The 13,768-nt window shown below is 43.8% G+C and overlaps 1 protein-coding gene across 3 annotated transcripts in view; it reads right to left on the reverse strand.

The window, feature by feature from the left end:
* ERS (glutamate tRNA synthetase) overlaps positions 1-6,206 on the reverse strand; it is a 30,420-nt gene extending 24,214 nt beyond the window's left edge. Inside the window, exons 1-3 of one of the 3 annotated variants that reach the window (XM_086824872.1) lie at positions 5,669-6,206; positions 5,100-5,218; positions 4,800-4,921 (exon numbers count right to left, since the gene is read on the reverse strand). In XM_086824872.1, the coding sequence (XP_086680998.1) occupies positions 4,800-4,921; positions 5,100-5,218; positions 5,669-6,003 (576 nt within the window). In that variant the 5' untranslated portion in view covers positions 6,004-6,206. The remainder of the gene's footprint in view (positions 1-4,799; positions 4,922-5,099; positions 5,219-5,668) is intronic. The other 2 variants (XM_086824873.1, XM_086824874.1) reach the window with 2 other exon arrangements.
* Positions 6,207-13,768: the final 7,562 nt, after the last annotated feature.

A 13,768-nucleotide genomic window follows, 5' to 3' on the forward strand; every position in this document is an offset into this window, starting at 1 on the left:
AAGGGCAGGAACCAGTCTAGGCTAAAGGCGGGGAATGCTCCTAGTGCTGAGCAGGAAGGTGCGTAGCTCACTGAAGACTGAATGGGAGAACTAAGCCCTAAACAAGCCTATTTATACTAACTAGGGGCTGGTCAAGTTGGCTGGTCATTTATTTAATAAAGTTTATATTTATAAATGACATTAAATGCTTAATAAATACCATAAAATATGAAATAAATCCTAGTAAATTCCCTAAGGCTTCTGAGATGTTCTAAATGATGCACAGGCATATGAATGCATATTATGCAAGATGCAAAGTGCTTTCTAATGCAAACCCGAAGGCTTCTACTGACTCTACATGCATGAATGATTTTCTCCAAGTGGGTTAAGGGACTTGACTGACTGACTAACCCGCTAAGGCTAAGGAATGACCTACGTAGCTTGTGCCTGACTTATCCTGGACTGAGGATATACAATGTAATCTTCTATGCTTGCTAAGTCTTTTCCGGAGATCCTGACTGGTCGGGATGCTGGTGTTTCTACTAAGAACATCTGCTACTGGGTTATGCTGACCAGGGATGTACTTGATCATTCCTCCAACCTGGTGGAAGAGCTGACCCTGTCGAGTGTGTTGTGCACTCCACTGGGCACTTGGCATCGTCGGGAGCCACTTAAGAGCTTCGTGGTCTGTGGTGATTGTGAAAATGTATGCATAAGGAACAGGTTTCAAATGTTTGAGAACTGACTGCTATTCTAGCGTGCCCTTGAAAATCTTGGAAAGACAAGAGGGAAACTTGCTAGGAGGTTCTACTAACTGTGGGATACTGGGTGGGAGATCATTCTTAAAAATGTTTGAATGAGAAAGGAGATCTGCCAACTAAGGGACTGAAGATGATGAAACAGCGGTTATCGATGAGATAGAAGCTGTCTGAGCATAAATCAATGCTCCTTCTGCTCCCTTGCGGATAGCTTGATTGGCCTGGAGATGAGAAATCATAGGGATGCTAGGAATGCTTCTATCGCCCCGAATCATAACAGACTCAAGAAAACCTTTAGAGATAATAAAGATGTCCTGCCCCCAATTGGGAATAGGTTCATACTGACGAAACCACTGAATTCCTAAGATCGTGTCACATCCCAAAAGAGGAGAGACAATGAAATCTCGCTGGAATGAGACCTTTTGAACTTCAAAGGTAAATTGTTGTGCCTTCTGGGAAATGTGGGTGCGGAGACCAGGTGTGAACCCATCTACCTCCAAATAATAGGGCACTAAGGTACATCTCATGTTGGTAGCCAACTGGGGAGAGATGGCGTCCTCAAAACTACCCATGTCAAAACGGATGATGAATTGTTGGCCCTTGGCAGAGCCATAAGCTCGAATTAGGCTTTTCTGTGTGGTTGTTGCCTCACCCTCCTGCTTAGCATCAAGTACCACGAATGGCATGGAATGCATAGAAGGTAAGATCTGAACCGCATTGGTGGTAGTAGAAGGGTCTGGAGGAGTGGGGGATACTGCGGCAACTGTGGCAGAAGGCTCCTTGGAGGCTTGCTCTGCTTGCCTTTTTGGACAATCCTTCTTACCATGCCCTATGATGTGACAGAAAAAACATCTGTTTTCTGACTGATATTGTCTTTGCTCCTCTGGAGGAAGATAGCCTCCAATGATGCCTGCTTGAGTGTTTTCCTCAGGGGTTTTCTTAGGCTTGGATTCCTTACCCCCTGAACTAGAGCTGGGACTATTGTCTGTCTTAGTGTCTTTAGAAGACGAATTACCCTTCCCCTGTTGGGGTTTGGTACTGGACTGTGATGACTGCTTGGGCTTGCCTCCGTTCATCTTCATTTCTTCATTCTGAGCGAGAGTCAAAGCCTGGTCATATGTACTAGGTTCAAAGTTACGAACTGTGAACCGAATGTTAAGATCCAATCCACGAATGAATTGCTCCATCTTGGCCTGCGCAGATAACCCTAACTGCTGTGCTAAAGTGATAACCTTACCGGAAAACTGAAGCACTGGGGATCCGTTCTGTCTAAGTCCATAGAACTCATCTTTCAGACCGGTCATGTACTGGGGCGGGAGAAATCTGGTCTTCAGGTCATGGACAAAGATGTCCCAGTCAAAGGCTGTGACACCTGTGGCCTGGTCTATATGAATACTAGACCAATGTTGCCACCAAGTGACTGCCTCACCAGTGAGATGGGGAGCCGCTAAGTGGACTTTATCTTGGGGGTCTGTGATCCTAGCTAATGGAAAATGAGTATTAAACTGATGAATAAATTGATTAACTAATGAATGATCACACTTACCATCATACTTACTGAAGTTTGGTTGATTGCGAATGACGGTGGTTGATGTTGCTGTGGACTGTGGGCTGGTGACACCTATGGCTGGGGATACTGAGGAGAGCTGCTGATACCTCAAGTGTATGGCCTCCTTTTCCCATTGGTGCTCGAGTAACATACGTTCTCGATCAAGCTCATGTTGGTGTTCCCCAGCGGCGAGTTCAGCCTGATGCCGATCTTCGTCGATCCTGCGCTGGGCTTCCTCATAGTCCCGTCTTTCTGCTTTTTCTTCTTTCCTTCGGGCGTCATCCTCTCTCCTTTGTTGTTCCATCTGAAAGAAGAGGGAGATGTAGTCGGGTGCTGCTGGAGGCGGAGGAGGACGTGCTGCTGCTGCTGCCTCTAAGAGTTGGAGATGCTCCATGAGCAGCTGGTTCTGAGCTCTCAGAAGAACTATGGTGTCTGCTATAGGCGGAAGAACATGGTCTCATTCGGGAGAGACATCTTCCGACTGATGAGTACTCTCTTCTATAGACATGATGCTGAATTCGGTGGTCGTGCCGCAATCCAATCTAACCATCCAAGGATGCCCCCACGCTAGGATACGGTGTGTGTGGACAATCTGAATCTGATACCAATGTAATATGCAACGGAAATCTTCGTATTGGAGGATCCTGTCACACAAATGCTCACACCATCTTCTGTAACCTGAGTTTCGTGACTTTAACAATATTCCAATAACGAGATAGTATTTTCTTTATTACTTTAGAGAGAATGACTGTGGACTGTAGATAAGCCAAATGCAAGATCTCGGAGGATCAGAAGCCTGGCTGAACTGTACACAGCTATAGAAACACCTCAATGAACTGATCTCGAGCCTATGCACTCTTCCCAAGGGCATGAGGAAGGGCTGCACACCTGAGGCTGAGAAAGGACTGCGGTGGACTGTTCTAAGCTATGTAACTATGCTGTAAATGCTTATGAATGATATGTTACCTTCACCAGATGACTGTTGCATGTATGGATGATACACAGAAGGTATAATACTGTTGTAGAACTGATGCGGGACTGAAACGCAAACTATAGACTGAAACGCAATGCTGGAAACTACTGTAGATCTGCAAACACAGGACTGAACTGTCTAGAATACTTGCTGGCTGTGATCTATGCTCAAACACAGAGGGAACTTGCTGTACGCAAGCGCCTATGGGCTGAAGCGATAGAACTGCTGCGTTAGAGTACAGATGGCTGCGCCTGATGGCTATAGGGACTGTGGAGCTGCTGGCTACCGAATGGACTGCACGAAGGGCTGCGCCTGATGACTGCGGAGCTGTGGGCTCCTTAAGGAGACTGCAAGAAGGCTAAAGCACAACACAAACTTCAGAAGGGCACGAACCAATCTAGGCTAAAGGCGGGGAATGCTCCTAGTGCTGAGGAGGAAGGTGCCTAGCTCACTGAAGACTAAATGGGAGAACTAAGCCCTATGCAAGCCTATTTATACAAACTAGCGGCTGGTCAAGTTGGCTGGTCATTTATTTAATAAAGTTTATATTTATAAATGATATTAAATGCTAAATAAATACCATAAAATATACCAGATAAATCCTCGTAAATTCCCTAAGGCTTCTGAGATGTTCTAAATGATGCACAGCATATGAATGCATATCATGCAGGATGCAGAGTGCTTTCTGATGCAAACCCTAAGGCTTCTACTGACTCTACATGCATGAATGATTCTCTCCAAGTGGGTTAAGGGACTTGACTGATTGACTAACCCCCTAAGATTGAGGAATGACCTACGTAGCTCGTGCCTGACTTATCCTGGACTGAGGATATACAATGGGATCACGGTGTACGACAAATATCATCCTACTAGGTTCTAATAATGTACAAATGTTGCTCAGCTAATGATGAGCCATCTTGTCACCATGCACTGAGTGCAGAGTGCATGTGACAAAAGCCCACTCGTCCTCGACCTCGGCTAAAGTGAGGTCTTTGACCTAGACCATTGAGCATGAACTTCTTCTTTATCAACGGCATATTCTTCAAAGGAGTCTGGAACATCTTCTTCAAGGGGATTGGCTTGATGCTATTCTTGCTCTGCTTTTTGAAGCAACTGGCCACCTTCTGGCCCATCCTTCTGGGGTACCTGCATTGAATCTTATTGTTGATCTTCTGATTCTTGTTTGTGATGATGATGCCTTGATCAATACCAATACTAGGTTGGTACTCTTTGTTCCTCAATTAAAAGTGATACCATATCATCAAGAGTAGTAGCAGCAAGACGTAAAACCTCAAGAGTTTGTTGGAATAGAGTGATCCCCTTCACGCTCCTGATGAGCACTCCCATTTTATCCACATCATCGGGCTCACATTTCAAGTTGGTAAGATATTGTGACTCTTTTGTTTGAGATGGGCTTATGATGTATGCAAAACACATTTTTCTCCTTTGATTGTAAATTCACGCAGAAAATGGCTGCATCTAAGAACCTTTGATTTTCTAACGAGTGTTTCATTGAAGGTAACAAAAAGACTTAACTAACCTCATCAGTGCAAAAGCATTTGTAGGCATGACCGGATGCCAGCAATTGCTCTGCATACTTCAAGTAAAGACTAGTCCTCTCTGACTGTCGATAAGGACCCACAATTCCCTCCTTGTTTGGACCTAATTGTAGAAAAATAGTATATTAACCTACTCTATGAACAAAACAAACAACTTCAGCTGTGCAAACATCTTAAAACAATGACAACATACACTAAATTTGTAACAATCTGAATTGTTATGTATCCATGACAAAAGAAAGATCGGACAAAGATGAGGGGGGGAGGGAGGGGAGACTAACCTTCATCCCATTCTAAGCCAAGCCATAGAAGATCACGCAGCATTGCTTCCTCCGACTCACGAGTGGATCTCTCCAAGTCAGTGTCTTCAATCCGAAGAATGAATTTCCCTCCTTGTGATCTGAAACAGCAAAACAAGCTGGGTTGGGGTACAGACTTTGGGGGGACACAAGAGAAGTAGAAGAAGCTTACGGTGCATTTTATTTCTTCATAACCAAGCCTCCCTTCATTTCTTCCTAAAACAGTCCCCAGATTAATGAGTTCTGTAGGGTAGAAAGTATCTTTTCATTTTTAAGAAAAAAAAAATTATTAACAGCCACATTAAAGATGAAAAAAAGGCACGTTTCTTTCCCACAGATGTAATAGAATGCATAGTCATGAAGTAGACATAACATCAGAGGTGACAGTGATACATTCTTAGCCTTCCTCGTGTTATTAATGGTCCCAAAACCCTTGCCCCTCCCACCCCGTGAGGTAATTGCTACTGTCTGATGTATTATCCCTTTGTACAGTGCTCAATGCATTTTGTTTTGCATCATTGTCCACCCAGACAGAAATTGTATGTATGTACCTGGCGAACAGGTAGTTAAAGAGCGCAGTCCTGGCTCCGCCAACGTGAAGATTGCCTGTTGGCGAAGGAGCGAACCGCACACGGACGCCGCCGGACTTCTGCTGAGTTCTGTCGGGTGCTCCATTATTGCTGCTCTGTGAGTAAGCCTGTATGAAGATGTTGGCAGAGCCTCTCTGATACCTGCCTCTGCTCCACCTGCTAGTAACAAGCTGCTCGAGGGAAAGGTGAGAGAGACGAGCCAAGGACGCAGCGGATGAGGAAAAGCGAGCCTTGTGAATCAAGTGAGGCAGGCAAGGAGCGCTGTGGGCGAGCCATGGCACACATGTATTTGCCATAGCGCTGTCTCACTCCTTCCTCTTGTCGTACCAACAATATATAGCATTGGCTGCTCCAATCCTAAACCTTCTTTTTTTAAGAAGAGTCTCTAGAGAGAGAGAGAGAGAGAGAGAGGAGGTATTAACGTCGGTAGACACGAGAGAGAGTCTCTAGAGAGAGGGCATAGAATTCAGCTTTCTAGAGAGGCTTTCTTCATGGAAACTTGGGCCGTCAGTTTATGGACATTTTTATGAAATAGAAAGCAAACAAGACGAACCTCTTCCGGAAGCCTACTTCTGTCAGCATATCCTTGAAGGGAATGACTCTGTGCCCATGAAAGCATTTTACCATGCCATAGCATTTGATCTGCACCAAAAGTAGGGCCTTCATTGAGGTCTCTCGTATCAGTCTTTCGGTGCCTTATTGATGAGGATGAGGATGACTAGTGGGATCTGGGACTTTGACATAGTATTTGTAAGAGCAACACCCACACAAAGAGATCAACAAAATTAATTGGATTAGCATAAGCAGTGTTCTCACATAATGATGTATTAAGCTGAGTTCTCACATAATGATGCACCTTAAGCAATGAGACTAATGAAACCATTAAGCAACACACTTAACCACTCCATAGGATTAACATGTTTTCACCCGCTCAACCTACACGTTGCCATCTTACCTACTTGAACGAGCACTTATCTTTTGTATTATGATGGAACATATAAAGCGATCGTACTTTGAGCTTAATGTCAAATAGGGAAAGTCTAAGGACTTATATACATACTTGCTTAAGACTAGTAATAGAGGCTAGTCCATTTTTAGTTTGGCTTGGCCTAGTGTGAAAACTAGCAATACACAATCATTCCCTTGCAATAGAATACTTGTCAACTCTTCTCTTCTGTATTCTTGCGTGTATGTATACTATTGGATCTTGCTTACTTGTTAATGGATGCATGCCATATAGGTTTATTTGTAGGTTTCCCTCTCTTTTTTTATCTCCATCTAGGCATACAGAGCTCTTCCTTCACCCCATTAAGGCAAAGGAGCATTCTAGTGTGATAATTGAGTGATAACGGAGTGAGGATGCAATGGACGAGCTAGCACACCCACATCGGGAAGTGTGAAAACTAGCAATACACAATCATTCCCTTGCAATAGAATACTTGTCAACTATTCTCTATTCTTGTGTGTATGTATACTATTGGATCTTGCTTACTTGTTAATGGATGCATGCCAGATAGGTTTATTTGTAGGTTTCCCTCTTGCATTAGCTACTTCTTCTTCCCCTGCCTTTTGTGAGAGATAACCATCGCGAAGGCTATCTTTTTTTATCTCCATCTAGGCATAGAAAGCTCTTCCTTCACCCCATTAGGGCAAAGGAGCATTCTAGTGTGATAATGGATTGATAACGGAGTGAGGGTGCAATGGACGAGCTAGCACACCCACATCGAGAAGTGTGAAAACTAGCAATACACAATCATTCCCTTGCAATAGAATACTTGTCAAGTCTTCTCTTCTCTATTCTTGCATGTATGTATACTATTTCCCTTGCCTTTTGTGAGAGATAACCATCACGAAGGCTATCTTTTTTTATCTCCATCTAGGCATAGAGAGCTCTTCCTTTAGCCCATTAGGACAAAGGAGCATTCTAGTGTGATAATGGAGTGATAACGAAGTGAGGGTGCAATGGACAAGCTAGCACACCCACATCGGGAAGTTACACTCCGTCGAAGGCCCTAGACCAATGAAAGGCTAAGGTGAGTTCTAGACTTAAACATATTTGGTGCCCGCTGCGCTATGGGGGACTATTGTGAGTCTAGACATGTGAGAGCCATGAGTTAATAGATGCGAGTCTAGAGATAAGGCCCTAGACCAATGAAAGGCTAAGGTGAGTTCTAGACTTAAACATATTTGGTGCCCGCTGCGCTATGGAGGACTATTGTGAGTCTAGACATGTGAGAGCCATGAGTTAATAGATGCGAGTCTAGAGATAAGTATACTTAATATTATTACTATCTTAAAGACTTGTATGGACATACCTACTCATGTCCTTTAAGGATTATTAGGTAGGTATACCTAATATTATACCAACCAATTATTACTAAAAGACTAGTAAGGACATATCTACTCATGTTCTTTAAGGATTTTCTTGTCATAAAGTTTGTACCAACTATAATTTTAAATTATCGGGGTAGTAAAGTATAATTATTGAGACATTAATTTTTTGTCCAATGTTTATAGAAAAAGGCGTGAGCCAACATATGTGAGTCAACAAGGTGTGAGTCAACGCACGTGAGCCTAGAGACATGAGTCTGGAGGTGTGAGTCAATAAACATGAGTTAACATATAGAACGTAGAGAGGTGATTCTGGAGGCATGAGTCAACATATATGGAACCTAGAGACGTGAGCCTAGAAATTTAAAAAAAATCTAAAAAATGAGAAAAATTTATGTTCTTCCCTATTAAGAAGATAAAACTCCTTCGGATCCACCTCTAGCGAGGAGCTTTGGGAAGAAATGACCAATGAAAGACAATTATGAGCGAAGGAAGACAGGAGCTGCCATGGTCCTCTAAGCCCTAGATGCATCTATTGGCTCTATGAACAATGTTTATAAACTCCATAAAAGGGGCCCAAACCGCCCTATCTTAAAGCAAATCCTTGGTGAAGGAGTAGAAGTAGGACAAAGAACCTTAAGGTTTGCCCCCTCCTCGCTCTCTCTGGAAGTGGACAAACTATATGATGCCACAATTTGGTGTCAATCCTGAGTTGGATTTATCCCAAGCTCACCACTAGCAACAACAAGCAACCCAATAACTGTAGTTATAGTAATCATGACATGTCTCCTTTGTTGTACCATTAGGGATGAAAATTCCTCAAAACATACAGTAGTAAGCACACATAGTGCAAACAAAGTCCCACTCTCCTTGGAGCCCACTGTACAAGTTCCTTCACCATGGAACCAAGTTCCAATTCTTCTCTATTTAGATGAGAAAGGGTAAAGAGATAATGTCTAGGACTACCTTAAACCAAAGGGATCCACGAGGGCAATCACATGGTGTGTCCTTAAATGCAGCAAGCTTGTAGCCTCAAAGCCAATCTAGCATAAGACAAGTGTCATCATTAGAAAAACCACACAGTCCAACCCCATGGGGCAAGAATTTTTTAAACTTGATAGAAAGGGTTTTGTACAGCCACTCCCTTATGTTCCACCACCACGTGAATACACAAAAGACATGCTTAGGATGGCATTTGAAATGGGAAATGAGGTTCTAACAAACATAGCACCTAGAGGCTCAAAGTTGGGCAAAACAAAGCTAATCCATATCTCAAGGATAATGACCAAATTTGATGGAACTAGAGATCCCATATAGTATCTAGAGAAGTTTGATCAAATTTGTGAAGCCATGGGAAGGATTGATGATCCCACCAATATCTATTCATTTGGACTTTGCCTTGAGGCAAAGCAAGCCAGTGGTTTAAGTTTCTAAACCCACTTGAAAAGGCCAGCTACTATGAGGTCTTGAGACACACTTTCATTGTAGGATTCTCGCTCCAACAAAGCTAGATGAGCCATATCGCACAGATCCATAACCTTAAGTGAGAGGAGGGTGAAACAATAAGGGACTACATTGCTAGAACCAAGTATCTCCACATGGGATGTAGCCCCATGAGAAACTAGATGACTTATCACTTATTAATCGATTTATCAGCAATCTCAAGAGCAAGAAGCTTCATGACCATCTATACAAGTCTAGACACCACATCTTTGATGAGTGTTGTCACCCCATGAGGCAATAGACCGAGTAGACAATTTCCAAGACAAGGATGAAGTAGAAGTCATCCATCCAAACCATGAAATAGGGGACGCATCATCTTGCATCATCTAAAGCCTCCAACGGCTAAGGGTGCCTAGCACTCAAGGGGTGTACTTTTAGGAAGAACTACATACAACGTGCGTTTAAAGGGTATTTAAAAATACCCTTTTATCTGAATTTTAACTTAACCCTTTTTTTAATAAACTTACGGGTTTTTTTTCAAAATGCCATTTAAAACCCCCTTATGTAAGTAGTTTTCTGTAAATTTTTCTCAAAATATTGGTTTAAAAACCCCTCTTAATGATCGCATGTAGTAGACTTACATATTTTTAAGTGAACCCCCTGAGGCCTAGCACCAACTAGAGTGTTAGTCAAGGACATGAGAATGAATGAGTTGGCAGAAAATATGTTCAACTATTTAGGCCAGCAGCGGTAATGCCAGCCCCAAGGGAAACCCTAAGGCCAGCCCCAACCAGCAGTTCCTCAAGCGAGACACTCACATTTATTTCCATGGAGAGATATGGTTTGGTGTGTAAATTACTTGAAACTATACAAGCACATAGTGTCTTCCTTTTAAGGCCTAGATAACAACAATATTATGCTCATTGTGCTAGCACAATGGAACCCATTGTTGGTAAAACAACCACTAGCCCTACCCCTTAACTTTCGGTAACCCCTAACACTCAACACTTCTCTTGCCTTGCCATTTTTTACAAACAATTATAGAGATCCAAAATCTTTGGTAACCCCTAACACTCGGCACTTCTCTTGCCTTGCCATGTTTGAGAAACAATTCTAGAGATCCAAAATCTTGCGGGCAAAGACAAAGACCACTCCCCAAACCTCAATCTCAATAACCCTTGAGGGAGGTCATAAAGAAGGAGTGGGTACCTTGCTAGCCAAACCTCAATCTCAATAACCCTTGAGGGAGGTCATAAAGAAGGAGTGGGTACCTTGCTAGCCAAGGAAAGTACTATACCCAAGCAAAAGACCTCTGGTAGCTACCATTTAGCTAGAATCCTACCATGAGTAAAAGGTCTTCCAAGCGGGAGACCCATGGAACAAGTTTTACCCACCCCACGATGAGCCCCATTAGATTCTTTGTATTAGAAGATTAATGCTACAACAGAAACCCTTTTGTTTGGTCCCAAAGACCTCGCGGACTACACCCCAATCTCCAAAACCAAAGAGAGTAAGGCAATGGCTTCAAGGTTCCAAAGTTAAGAGAAAACCTGCATCACAAGCCTTTGTAACCATGCCATCAAATGTCTGACCAAAGATGGAGTGGAGGTCAAAAGCCATGCCTCCAACACCATCCCCAAAGCTTAAGCAGGAATGGAGAGTAGTGGGTTGCACCTTGACTCATGTGCCGATGCCACCTATAGAGAAGCCAAAGGAGTTCACAGATGCCAAGCATGCAATACCTTGCCCATGCGCAGTGGCCTTACCCATCTCTGTTCCCATCAAAGAAGAGCCACACATCACTAAGTAACCCCAAGGCTTAAAAAGATCACCACGATCCCACAACACCTATGTGCACCATGCCACATCACCAACTCACCAGCTAGAAGTGGCAATGCAAGCCCACAGTGCCATATCATCACCCAAAAAAATTTAGGGTTACATGTGCTACGTGAAAACGTAGGCTCAAACTACCACATCAGCACCGAAAAAAATCTTAGAAAAAAATAAGGGTTGTTATACCACATGGCTAAGCAAGCCCATGATGCCACATACCAGTCCAATTTCTTTTTTAAAAAGCACTAATTTACATTTAGAGAGAGAGAGAGAGAGAGAGAGAGAGAGAGAGCATGAAAACCTCCCCTAAGAAGAGGACTAGGTAAAGAACCTAATCGGGGAGAAGATCTGGTAAAATGCAACCAAAGCTGACAAGAATCAATTAGGCTATGCACGCAAAACAACAATGCTAATATATTAAGCAAGGTAGAGATTCCCTGGCCAATGCAAAGATACCAAATTTCACCTCGAAGCTAGGCAAGCTTTATAATGCTTCACTTCCTTCCACTGCATGCTTTAAGCACGTGGATCGAGTAGCTACCACCTTTTTAAAAAGAGGCTAAAACGGCTAGATCCACTTAGCCATGTTTGGCAAGTCACCCCCCATAGGTCACAATTTACCCACGTCCATGCTACATTGGATGTCCTGAATTCTTCTATACTCATGGAAAATCCAACCTCATTCACACCCACTTTATATCGACCACTTCACATCAACACTCGATTCCCTATCGCAAACTATGTGTGTTAACCAAAACATACTACCTTACACAAGAGAGGGAGAGAAGAAGAGAATGAAGCCATGCAAGGATCGATTCAGAGAAGAAGAGAAGAAGAGAATGAAGCCATGCAAGGATCGATTCAGAGACTTGCATTTAGCCAACCCTAATGAGGGTTAACTCCCCTATGTGAGGCCTCTAGGGGCTCACTCCACCCCCACTTGTGTCACCCAAGTGGAGATCCACAAGCTAGGTAATGAGCAAAGAAGAAGGGAGCTATGGAGAGCTCTACCTCCACTCAATGCCAATGTGCATGCAAGAGGGATTTTGAGAGAAAGACAAGAGAAGGGAGAGGAGAAGAGAAGCTAGATTAACACCATCCACTCCATGCATAGACAACAATCAAGCAAGTAAGCATTTACAACACAAGCATGCAACCATAAGCGAGAGAGAGAGAGAGAGAGAGAGAGAGAGAGAGAGAGAGAGAATCAATTGAGACAAATTGGATTGTCCCTTTTCATATTCCATAAAATGACTTATATACATGAGCTCACTTTTTGCAATGGCTAGTTGCCTATTTACAATTGGGGGCCCAAAATTGGCTTTCTAGCTCTATGTACATCTAGCTCATTCCTATGACTGGCATTACACAAGCCGTAAGCTTGGTCATCCCATATATCTTTTATCAATAAGCGTTTTGCACGGCTACAAAATGATAAGTTACAAGAAGCGTGACCATGCTTCCAAAATGATGTTAACCGGAGTGGTTAACATACTCCCCTCCCTAATTCAGGTCCATCCTCGGAGCTGGCAAAGTATCTAACGGTAGTAGATCGAGTACGTTCGAACGAAGTCACGTTGTTGTGAGGTAGGATGTGGGGGGGATTTCTTCTTCTTCCAAGGGTGGTGGGGGAGGGATTTCGGGTGGTGGTTGTGGACGAAGGTGGAGGGGTGGCTCATGTCGAGGCGATGGCGGCAATGCTTGCGGTGGGGGAGGCTTGGCCAATTTTGAGGGTAAATATGTGATGGTTATGGGCAGGCCTAAGTTGAGGTTTAAAGTGGTAGGTGAGGGAGGAGTTGGTGAGGGAGGTGGAGTGGGGAGATGGGGGGGTGTAGAGGATTGTGAGGGGAAGAGAGTGAGTGTGTTGGTGCCGGGTGGGGGTGGTTGGGGGTGCTTGTGCTGGGGTGAGAGGAGCTGGGAGGAGGAGTCTGATGGGGGGGAGATGAAGATGGGGGTTGTTGAGGGGGATGGGTGCCCGGGGCTCCTTCGGCCACCGATGTCATTGTTGTCTTCATCTGAGTCATGTTGTTAGGGCGTTTGGAGTGGAAAAAAGCTTTTTGTGGCTACGGCTTCTTCAGGGGTGTGCTCCATTGGGAAAGCCACATGTGAGTCATCAAACTGCATGTGGCTTGGGTAATCTCCATCTGTAAATGACAGGGCTGGTATAGGATGAGGAGGCCTTTTGCGGAGTATGGCTGGAGTTTGTATTGCTTGAGGGATTTGTAAGAATCATATACGATTTCCCAACCTGTGTGGTGTAGGAATCGGAGGCCTTCTATAGTTTTGGGGGAGGAAACAAGATAGGGGTTCATCGATAAATATGTCATACTATAGTGGGTTAAGGTGTATGGTGCAGAAATTGAGCTCAAGGGTTTGTGAGGGGTTTTGGGGAGGGATGGCCAGGATAGGAAGCTTCGTAGCGATGTCCATCAACGCGTCGACCTTTATTTC

The sequence above is a fragment of the Cibotium barometz genome, chromosome 31 (assembly GCF_041138505.1).
Source record: "Cibotium barometz isolate CiBa-2024 chromosome 31, ASM4113850v1, whole genome shotgun sequence".
NCBI classification, from domain to species: Eukaryota; Viridiplantae; Streptophyta; class Polypodiopsida; order Cyatheales; family Cibotiaceae; genus Cibotium; species Cibotium barometz.